The 12,447-nt window shown below is 34.9% G+C and overlaps 1 protein-coding gene across 1 annotated transcript in view; it reads left to right on the forward strand.

Moving 5' to 3' along the window:
- Positions 1-12,447, forward strand: part of TSGA10 (testis specific 10) — a 104,759-nt gene that overhangs the window by 49,056 nt on the left and 43,256 nt on the right. The window contains exons 8-10 of the mRNA XM_066377596.1: positions 4,302-4,417; positions 7,367-7,521; positions 11,911-11,966. Coding sequence (XP_066233693.1) covers positions 4,302-4,417; positions 7,367-7,521; positions 11,911-11,966 — 327 coding nt within the window. The remainder of the gene's footprint in view (positions 1-4,301; positions 4,418-7,366; positions 7,522-11,910; positions 11,967-12,447) is intronic.

A 12,447-nucleotide genomic window follows, 5' to 3' on the forward strand; every position in this document is an offset into this window, starting at 1 on the left:
GATTGTTTGCTTGTTTGTTGGTGAGCTTTGTGAGTTCTTTATATATTTTTGGTATTAACCCCTTATTGCAGCTGTTGTTTGTAAATATCTTCTCCTATTTGGTTGGCTGTAGTTTAGTTTTTGGTTTCTTTTGCTGTGCATAAGCTTTTTAGTTTGCCATAGTCCCATTCATTTATTGTTTCCTTTACTTCCTTTGCCTTTGGGGTCAAATTCATAAACTGTTCTCTACGGCCAAGGTTCATAAGTTTAGTATCTATGTTTTCTTCTATGTAATTTATTGTTTCAGATGTTATATTTAGGTCTTTGATCCATTATAAATTAATTATTGCAATAAATGGAAAAAGTCACAATTATTATTATTTTTTTTTCATTTTTCCAAAGCTGGAAACGGGGAGGCAGTCAGACAGACTCCCGCATGAGCCCGACTGGGATCCACCTGGCATGCCCACCAGGGGGCGATGCTTTGCCCCTCTGGGGCGTCGCTCTGCTGCGTCCAGAGCCACTCTAGCACCTGAGGCAGAGGCCACAGAGCCATCCCCAGCACCCGCGCCATCTTTGCTCCAATGGAGCCTCGGCTGCGGGAGGGGAAGAGAGAGACAGAGAGGAAGGAGAGGGGAAGGGGTGGAGAAGTAAATGGGCACCTCTCCTGTGTGCCCTGGCCGGGAATTGAACCCGGGACTCCTGCACGCCAGGCCGACGCTCTACCACTGAGCCAACCGGCCAGGGCCAAAAAGTCACAATTAAATGAAAAAATATTCCATGTTCATGGATCAGAAGAATCAACATAATTAAAATGGCCATATTAATCATTTGCATTAAATTAGTATATTTACAAATCAATCCTCATCAAAATCCCAATGTCATTTTTTAAAGAACAAAAAAAATCACCAGGTTTGTATGGAACCATAAAAATCCCCAAATAGCTAAAGTAATCTTGAGAGACAGAATGAAGTCATCACATTAATCTGACTTCAAATTTATACTACAGAGCTACGATAATCAAAACAGCATGGTATTGGCAGAAAAACAGACATACAGACCAATGGAACAGAATCAAGAACCCAGAAATAAAGCCATGTATATATGGACAAATAATCTTTGACAAAAAAAGCCAAAAACACACAATGGAGAAAAGAAAGCCTCTTCAATAAATGGTGCTGGGAAAACTGGAAAGCCACGTGCAAAAGAATGAAACCTGACTACAATTTGTCCTCCTGCACAAAAATTAATTCTTCCAATAGTTTAATCTCTCCATTTTAAAATCTGTCATTTGGCGATATATCAATATATTATGTAGATACTAGCATAGCTTTCTTGTTTTTTCCTTCCCACAACTTTATTGAGGTATAATTGACATAGAATAAGTGACTTAACTGCATATGTTTAAAAGGTACAATTTAAAATTATAAAATGACATATATGCACCCACTGAATTATTCCCATAATCAGTATAGTGGATTTATCTCTCATTTCCAAAGTTTCCTTTGTAATCCTTCTTTTATGCTGCCTCCTTCCTGCCACCCATACTCAGGCAACCATTGATCTGCTTTCTGTCATTTTATTTTTTATTATTTGGGGTTTTCTAGAATTTTTCTGAATGGAATTATACTCTTCTGGTGAGCTACTTTCACTGAACTTAATTGCTTTGACATTGATTAATCCATGTTGTATGTATCAGTAATTGATTTATTTTTTGTATAGTATTGCATTTTCTTGACATACCAAATGAACATTTGGTTTCAGTTTTTGGCTATAATAAATAGAGCTGCAAATACAAGTCTGTGTGTGTGTGTGTGTGTGTGTGTGTGTGTGTTTTCATTTCTTTTGGTAAATTCCAGGATGGGAATAGAATATCTGAGTCATATGTTGGATATATGTTTAACTTTTTAAGAAACTGTAGAACTGTTTTCCAAAATGGTTTTGTCATTTTACATTCCCACCAGCAGTGTTTGAGAGTTCCAGTTGCTTTATATACTTGTCAACACTTGGTATTGTATTTTTAATTTTAGAATTATTACAATTAAAGTGGGTGTGTAGTATCATATTGTGGTATTAATTTGCTTTTCCCTAATGATCAGTGATGTTGATCATGCATTTATTTACATATTTCCCATTTATATATCTACTTTTGCAATGTGTCTGTTCAAATATTGCTCATTCTTATTGGGTTGCTTATTTTTTATCATTAACTTATGAAAGTTCTTTATATAGATGTATGTCTTGAAAGTATCTTTTTCCCAGTGTATGCTTGCCTATGTCTCTTGCTAAGCAAAGATTTTTAATTTTGATGTAGTATAATTTATTGAGATTACTTTTATTTATGTTATGCTTTCCATGTTCTATTTAAGAACTTTTTGCCAAAGCTAAGATCACTAAAAATTTTTGCATTTTGTTTTAACAGTTTTATAGTTTCAGCTCTTACATTTAGGTTTATCATCCTTTTTTGAAGTAAGTTTCATATAAGGTATGAGATTAAAAGTAGAGAGTTTTGTTTTTGTATATAGGTATCCATTGCATGTTATTTGTTAAGATTATCTATTCATCCATTGAATTACCTTGGCATCTTAGTGAAAAGTTAATTGACTATATATGTGTGAGTCTATTGTTGAACTCTATTCTGTTCCATTGATCTATTTTTTCATCTTTATGCTGATATCACTCTGTCTTGATAATTGAAGCTTCATAATAAGTCTTGAAATCAGGTAATGTAAGTCCCCCAACTTTATTTCATTTTAAAGTTGTTTGGGCCATCCTAGGTCTTTCACATTTCCACATAAATTTTAGAATCATCTTTATTAGAATAATTTATCTACAACTTGTTTTATTGGGATTTGATTAGACTTATGTTGAATCTATAGATAAATTTTTGAAGAATTGATGAATATATTGAGTCTTTTGATCCACAAAGAGACTATCTCTCCATTTATTTAGGTTTTTTATAATGTCTGTCAGTAGTGTTTTATAAATTTTCAGTGTACAAATATTGTATACCCTTTGTTATATTTATACCTAAGTATTTTATATATATATATTTATTATTAATTTTAATGGAGTGACATTGATAAATCAGGGTACATATGTTCAGAGAAAACATCTCTAGGTTATTTTGACATTTGATTATGCTGCATTCCCATCACCCAAAAGTATTTTATATTTTTAATGCTATTATAATTTTTTTAGGTGAGTGGAGGGGACATATTGAAACATACTCCTGCATGCACCCCTACTGGGATCCACCCAGCAATCCAGTCTGGGGCCCATGCTTGAGTACTGAGCTATTTTTAGCACCTGAGGCTGATGTGCTTGGATTAACCAAGCTATTCTCAGTGCCCGGGGCCACGCTTGATCCAATTGAGCCACTGGCTGTGGGAAGGGAAGAGGGAGAAAAGAGGAAGAGGAAGGGAGGAGAAGCATATGATCTCTTCTCCTGTATGCCCTGACTGGGAATGAACCCAGGATGTCCATTCACTAGGCCAATGCTCTATTTACTGAGCCTCTGGCAAGGGCTGTGAGCTAATTTTTAACATGCCTTTATCTGAGGTTTAGTTCTTTGCCTGGATTGAGGTATGTCCCACCAGAGAAATTTTGTATTTATTTCTGTCAAGTGTTCCAGATTATATGACCATCATAGAACCAGATTTTATTTTGATTTATTATTTTAAAATTAAGAATTCCCAAGGAAGACTTTTAGTCATTATTACCTACCTAGGTCAATGTCTACCTAGTTCTTTATCGCTTCCTCAACACCTAGTGCCTGGTACATTCTAGACACTTAATAATAAATGTGGAATGAATCAAATGTTGTTCATTACAGATTTAGTTATAATAGTGAAAAACTGAAATGAACCAAAATGTTTAATAATGAGGAATACTGTAGTAAATGTTTATATTTACTTTAAAGTAAATGTTTGTTGCTCATATAATATTTTTAAGCTGCAAACTGATTTGGAGGACTGTATTATAGACTGAAAATCATTAAAGATTAAGTGTAGGTGGAAAAAAATCAGGACTCAATCTTGAATTTATAGTACGGTAACTTTAAAATGTGCATAACACCAAATATGAAAAATATGAAAAAACACTGAATAATAAACACCAAAATGCTAATATTAGCTTATGTTCAAGTGGTGGATTGAGGATCCTTTTTACCCTGTATTTTCTAAACTTCCTATAATGTGATTTTACAAAAATACTAAAAAGAAAAATGTTTATTAGTGTTTTTAAAAAATTTTAAATATAAATATACTAAGAGGTTGATAAAACAAAAATTTCAGAATGTTTTATTATTAAAATGTTTACAGACTTTTATATGAAAACACAGAAAAAGATCTTTCTGATACTCAACGACATCTTGCTAAGAAAAAATATGAGCTACAGCTTACTCAGGAGAAAATTATGTGCTTGGATGAAAAAATTGGTGAGTTATTATTTTTTTAATATTACTTTTTTTTAAGTCTGGTAGAAAGATGTTTTCTTCTTTTCAGTTATAACAGATAAACTTGGAGATAGTCCCTTAAATTAAAAGTTTATAGTCAAGCATGGAAAAATCTGTTTTTCATTGAGTAAGCTTTTTTTTTACTTAGTTTTAGGACCATAAATATTTAGACATAGCTTCATATTTTTCAATGAAAAGATAGCTAAAATAAAAAAGCAGCAACACTTTATAATGTATGATGGTCACTTTTAAATTTATAAGTTTTTATATGATGTTATACAGATTGTTCATAATTGTAAGAAAACATACTACACATATATATTACTTTTGGTGGGAAGTGTGCATATATTTGGCTATATCTATGATATATACTTGGGTTTATAGAAAAAATTATTTTTATAAAATCTTTTATTTGTTTCTTACCAATGATCTCTATGAAAACATTATCATAATTTAATCTTCTTATAACTAACTATACAGTAAAATTTTGATTAGGACTATAAAATAGACCATTTTAAAGCAGAGGGAATATTTTTAACATTTGCAATTATGTAGTTCAAAACTGGCATAAACAATTAGGTGGATACAGGTGCTTTTAATTGAGATGGGAAATAGTAAAAGAAAAATATTAAAGGAGAATATTGAAAAGAACTCACTTTTGAATATTTTAAGTCTAAGTAAGAATATAAGATAAGTTAAATAGATAAGTTTTTATCTCAGAAATCTAAGCTAAAGATATACATTTGGGGCATATTAGCATATAAATGATATTATACCACCATGAAATCAATTAGAGAAAATATACATAATGAGAGGAAGAGGATCCAGGGCTGAGTAAGAAGAAACCAAAGAAGTAGGAAGAAAATCCATAAATGAGTGTTATTTTGAGAGGTAAGAGAGCAAAATGTTTTAAGAAGGAAGGTAGGTAGCATCAATTGTGGGCTACTTTCAAGATGCAAAATAAGATGAAGATGAAAAAATGTTCATCAGAGTGGAGGGATTGAGCAAAAAAGACAAAAAAGAAAACCTCGTTGGCACAAACAACAGTGTGGAGCTTGCCGGGGTTGGGGGGTGAGGTGGAAGAGGGTATAGCGGGATAAATGGTGATGGATGAAGAATTGACTGTGTGTGGGGGGTGAACACACATACGGTGTACAGAGATGTGCTGTGGAATTATAGAATTGGACTCCTGAAACCTGTATAATTATGTTAACCACTGTTACCCCAATAAATTCAAAAAAGCAAAGAAAATGTTGATAGAATTTGGCACGTTGGAGGCTTTGGTAATACTGACAAAGTTTGGATAGAGTGTTGGAAATAGAAGATGAAATAGGTTGAAGAACGACTGGGAAGTGAAAGTAGAGACAAATAGAAATTTCTTAAGAAGTTTGGCTACTCAGAGTAGCAGAAAAATGGTGTGGTAGCTTAAGTGGAATGTGAGGTTGAGGATTTTTTTTTTTTAAAGCTAGGAGCTACTAGACTGTTTCAGAACTTTATTTATTTATTTAATGCCAATGGGAATAAACTTAGATATCAGAATACCCAAAGCATGTGGCTTGCCTGAAATATAGTACTATCAGAGAAGGGAATGGATATATTCATAAGTACTATAAAGATCATCCTCTTGGCATATGGTTGCCTCTCTTAGTGCTGCACTGGATGACCAGATAGCAGAGCTTCCCTGGTCGAGCTCTAGAGCAGTGGTGCTCAGACTTCAGTGTATGGCAGAATCACCTGGAGAGTTAATAAAGGCCACTGCAACCAGGCTCTTTGGCATAGGATATGGCCAAAGCTTTTTGTAGCTTTACAAGTTTCCTTGAGTGGTTCTCAAGCTTTGTTGTGCATTAGAATCACATAGGAGGGATGCTTTTAAAACATAATCGCTCTGCCCACTCAGAATTTTTATTTCTGGACTTAGGTTCCTAGATGATGCTGATGGTGCTAGTTGAGAAACCAGCTATTTTGAAATAGTTTGAAAACCACTACTGTTTCATTTAGGCCTTCAGCATTGACATTGGCTTGCCAGTGTTTTCACAAAACAAATCAGATGTCCTGGGATGAAATATTTTTCCTAGGAATTTTTAAACAAAATTCAGAAAAATTTAGAAAAATCAGAATATTAGAAAACATTTGATTCTGAAGATGAGTTAATTGATTATTTTGTTAAGATCTAGTTACCAACTTATATACAACAGTGATTCAATCTAGAGGGAAAGGAAATTAGAGAGGAAATGGTTGTTCTAATATTTTACCCAACTTCATCCACCTATACTCTCCTCCCTCACCACACTTGTAAATCTACTTTGAGAACTTGCAATATAAAGCTTTCCTTTGCTATTCTGTGTTATTTAGAATTTCATGATTTATCCTTATTTTTAATGACTAACATCAAAATACATGTTTTCATTTGGAATACAGTCTTTATTTTTAGTCATTGAATATATTTTTATTTTATCTTTTTTTTTTTTTTAATTTTCTGAAGTTGGAAACGGGGAGGCAGTCAGACAGACTCCCGCATGCACCCGACTGGGATCCACCCGGCATGCCCACCAGGGGGCGATGATCTGCCCATCTGGGGCGTTGCTCTGTTGCAACCAGAGCCATTCTAGCGCTTGAGGCAGAGGCCACAGAGCCATCTTCAGCACCTGGGCCAACTTTGCTCCAATGGAGCCTTGGCTGTGGGAGAAGAGAGAAACAGAGAGGAAGGAGAGGGGGAAGGGTGGAGAAGCAGATGGGCACTTCTCCTGTGTGCCCTGGCTGGGAATCGAACCCAGGACTCCTGCACGCCAGGCTGATGCTCTACCACTGAGCCAACCGGCCAGGGCAGTCATTGAATATAGTATAAGAAAACTTACTTTGAAAAGTATTTCAATCTGCTTTAACTGGAAAAAATTATCTTGATTAAAAATGCCTTTATGATTATATATTTAGAGAATTTTACAAGGCAAAGTATTGCCCAGCGAGAAGAAATCAGCATTCTTGGTGCAACCCTCAATGATCTGGCTAAAGAAAAAGAATGCCTACAAGCATGCTTGGATAAAAAATCTGAGAATATTGCATCCCTGGGAGAGAGTCTGGCAATGAAAGTATGTTCTGAGAACCATGGTTTAAAAGAATGTTTGCACTTGAGTCTGAATAAAATAATGAGGTTCTCTCAAATATTTTTCTAGAGAGCTGAAACTTTAAAATCTGATTTTGAAATATTTCAGGAGTCTTAAGAAATGTGTTCTTTCTCTCATAAATTTGTGATTAATATTCACTGACAATAACTAATCCAAATATCAAAATGTGAAGTATGATAATAAAGCATTGAGACTGATTTCTTTTTAAAAGCACAGCAGAACTTATGTTTTCAGGTAGCCACCTTGGGAGACAATATGTTTATTCCATGAAAGTTGCCTTTTTAATTGTGTTCAAAACTAGATGCATATTTTTATATCATCCTTAGCCTTTGAGACTAGATCATATGGAGCTGGTAAATAAAACTGGATGATAATCTCCATCCCTCAGTTTTTGTGGTTCAAAGAACAACATAAAAGGTGTTGCCAAAAAAAGGTGGGGAAATATTGATACCCTTTTCTAGCTCATAAACTGATTCTGAAGGCAATTTCAAAACTAGTTTCCACAAATGTCTTAAGGAAAGGCAGCATTATTGGAATAAGGCCTTTCCCCTTTCTAAAGGTACTAATTCATTCATTTATCCATCCACCCATCCAACAAACATTTATTGACGTGTACCAGGTATTCTGTTAGAAATTGAGGAGGAGTGGGCTTGTCTTCCAGAGCCTATAGTGCGGGTTGGGAAAATGATAAAGATGTTATCATCATGGAATGTGCTAAGTGCCATAAAGAGGTTTGCACAATGTGCGTTGGAGTTTGGCAGAAACTCACTTGATTTAACCTTGGGGTCATATTAGGTGAGGAGGAAGATCTAGAAAGCTTTTGAGGAGGTGATGGTGCCTGGACTGCCCTGACACATGACTAGGAATTAACGCTGAGAAGATTTAGAGAAAGGGTTCAGTGAGGTAAGGTGAGTCAGTCAGGCAGAATACCTTTTATAGAAAGAGGAATCCAGACAGGTAGAGCAACTTATATGAAAGCCCAGTGGCTTTCATAAGATAATTTCATGGGGTTTATTGGTAGATACCAGATTGCAAAGAAGTAGGTATGGGGTAAGGATAAGGGGCAAAAGATTAGATGGGATAGATAAGCAACAAATTACAAAAATATATGTAACGTTCAGTTTAGACTACCATCAATATAGTGAATCAAAGAAATAATGTAAACAAAATACTACAATTCTTTATTTTATTTATTTATTTTTTATACAGAGACAGAGAGAGGGATAGATAGGGACAGACAGACAGGAACGGAGAGATGAGAAGCATCAATCATCAGTCTCTCATTGCGCATTGCAACACCTTAGTTGTTCATCGACCGCCCTCCCACATGTGCCCTGACCGCAGGCCTTCAGCAGACCGAGCAACCCCCTGCTTGAGCCAGCAACCTTGGGTCCAAGCTGGTGAGTTTTGCTCAAATCAGATGAGCCCTCGCCCAAGCTGGCGACCTCAGGGTCTCGAACCTGGGTCCTCTGCATCCCAGTCTGACGCTCCAACCACTGCGCCACTGCCTGGTCAGGCTACAATTCTTTATTTTAAAAGAAATATTCTGGCACTTGTTAATCCATGTAAAAGACAGATTATAGGGAAAGGAGAATAGTGACAAGGCCACTAGTTAGGAGTAAAATGATAGGAACTGTGTTAGGATAGAGGCAGTATCCATGAGAAAAACAACTCTACTAACAAAGTAAGATTTACAAGGCATGCTTTCTGAGCCAGGAACCATGTGAATAGTTGCTATGCATGAAGTAGGCTCAGAGAGGAAGATTACGAATACCCTCAGTGAAAAGCAGTAGTTTTACAGTCAACTCTGGAGATTACAGAAATAATCCTATGGAAAAGCCTATACTATAATGAATAAGGTGAAGTTTTTTCACCTTATTGGCAATCTTAGTTAAAAGAGATGCCCTAATACTTACTACCAGTTAAAATTAGAAAACTCATTAGCAAGTTCGCAGAATTTTGAGTAATAAAAGCCAGAATTATTTGTGTAATATTTTAATATGTTTCTTTTCGCTAAGTGGGTTTGTGGCCATCTTGTCCAGATTGAATTTTAACAACTTGAATCTATGTCTCTGGTTGGACAAACATATGAGATTGTGAGGAAATATTAAATTGATAATGATGGCATAGATTTCAACAGTTTGAGAAATGGTGATATTAGGGAAATATTATGAGAAAGTAGGGCTAATGGGATATATTGTTGGATTCTACCCAGTAATTTTGTTACCCCGGATACTTTACAATATTCTTAGATAATCTTACTTTCAAGATGATTTCTATTGATAAAAGAAAAGTCTTTTTTAGGCTTATAAACTATATTTAAGTTTAACCAAGTAATGATCTTTGAAAACTCTAGAAGTTCAATTAGTTTTCCAAAATTTGTTTAGAAATGTATTGTTATATTTCAAAAGCCAGTGTAAATATTTCATTTAAGCAGTATTTTCTCTGAGTTTTTCCTTCATTGGCTTGTGCTTCTTAAAGGGGTTCAGTTGCCTTGCTAATGGATATGTTAACCATATTCCAATATCCATTACTGCCAGATGTGGAATCTGCACCGTTTTACCAGGAAGTAAAGTGGGAAACCAGAGTTAAAATTATCCTGGAGTTTGACCAGTAGTGGTGCGGTGGATAGAGTATTGGCCTGGGCTGAGGTCCCAAATTTGAAACCCTGAGGTCTCCAGCTTGAGCACAGGTTATTGGCTTGAGCATGGAATCATCAAAATGATCCCATGGTCTCTGGCTTAAGTCCAAGGTTGCTGGCTTGAGCAAGGAGTCACTGGCTTGGCTTGAGCCCCCTGGTCAAGGCACACATGAGAAGCAATCAATGAACAACTAAACAGAGCCACAACTATGAGTTGATGCTTCTTATCTCTCTCCCTTCTTGTCTGTCTGTCTGTTTCTCTCTCTCTTGTGAAAAAAAATAAACAAAACAAGGAAAGATACCCTGGAGAAAAGCACATGAATATAGGAAGATAACACATGTGCATGCAAACACACACATACACACACACACACACACACACACACAACTACAGTCATCTCTCACCATATCATGGTTTGCTTTTAATGGTATTACTGTATTGCAGATTTTTAAATTGTATATATCTAATTTTGTATCGTGGATTTTTTACTATATCATGATATTTTGCAATATATAGGTATTTATATATATACATTATTATTTTAATTATTTTTGCAGTAAAATAAGCATTTTCTAGCCTAAAAAATTGAAAACAATATAAAAAGAGTGTGGGAAAGGTTTATAAGAGTGTGGGGAGGGTTTATAAAGCCTTAATATATATATAAATAATAAAATAAATATAGGTCACTGCTTCGCAGATTTTCACCTATCACGGGGGTTCTGGAACCTAACCCCAGCGATAGATGAGGGACCACTGTACACGGTCTCTTTAATGACCAGGAACAGAACGGTTGGAAAATACTGTATAGGTTTGGTTTTTCATCTTGTTTACTTGGTTACTAAAGGATTTCAAAATTCAAAGGGCATAGTGAAATCTAGTTATTTAGTAAAACAGCAGTTTTCTTACTTTTTTCAGGGCTAATGTTAGCCTAAGTATCTGTGAATAGTATCTGTGACTAGTTCTATCAATGAGAATTTTCAAAGGAGGCAGTGTGGGAAAGGTATCGACAGCATGAAGAAAATCACACCCATTTCAGCCTTGACTGACTCCAATGATGCACTCCCTCACTGCACCCTTAAAAAGGGAGAATAGCAATAGTTTATTTTATTTCATTTTTTCTCTAAGCCTAATGCTTACCTCCTTATTTAACTCACACTTAAACTTAATAATATACTTTTAATTATAATTAACTTCATTTTAGCAGCTCTTTGGATATGCTATTGATGACTAATAGAAGTAATAAACTTGATCAAAGTTATTAATCTTAAGGACTAAATTATTTTTACAAGATTCACTTTCCTGAGTTTTATAACATGATGTGAAGAAGTGAATTAATCCTTTTCCCCACAGAGAACACCCTAATGCCAAACCATTGGTCTTCCTCCAAATACAGAGAGCTTATGAGGTTCTTGTGTTACTGGGTGACTGCACAAAACTTTAACAAAGTATTTGATATATCGATCTCATATCAATATAGCTAAGTGTAGTCTTTAAAGAGCATAATCTATTGTTTTTATCTAGTGTAAATATTTGCATTGATATATTTTATATTAGACTTTAGTTATAAAATGTAGAAAAGATGAATAGAGCATAAATGTTTAAACCTAAATGGAAATCCAAAAAGGGATGGGATTTATTTTTGTTCATTCAGTTTTAACAGAAATAATGGTTTAAAATAATTTTTTATTTCATATTTATATTATGTTTCAAGGAAAAGACCATTTCAGGCATGAAGAATATCATTGCTGAGATGGAACAGGCATCCAGGTAAACCATTCAACAAGAGTTTGAATATTTATTAGGGACAAAACACTATGTTAGCTATAAAAATAGTAAGAAACAAGGGGCTTAGTGTTATGTATAGGGTTATAATGTTCTAATATTGGAAGGAGGCCTAAATCTGTGTAGGTAAGTAAAGGAGAACATGCTGTTTATCAAGGCATAGCAAGGGCTCTCAAGGTAGAAAGGAAGGCAAAGAGCCACAAAGAACTGCAGAGAATGTTCGAGGATCTCTGAATGACAAGTAGGTGAGTGTTGGAACCTGAAGTGTGAAAGGAGATATGAAGGGAGGAAAGAGGCCTGTGGTGAAAGCAAATGAGTCTTGATTTTATCCTGTGGAAATAAGTAAATCATAAGATAATTTTGAGATTTGTGCATTAGAAAGATTATCTAGGCTGAAGAATGGTTATAGAGTAGGGTTGGAGGATGGGGTGAATGAAGTGCTTATAAGGAAGAAAACCTAGGAAAA

The sequence above is a fragment of the Saccopteryx leptura genome, chromosome 3, assembly GCF_036850995.1.
Source record: "Saccopteryx leptura isolate mSacLep1 chromosome 3, mSacLep1_pri_phased_curated, whole genome shotgun sequence".
NCBI lineage: Eukaryota > Metazoa > Chordata > Mammalia > Chiroptera > Emballonuridae > Saccopteryx > Saccopteryx leptura.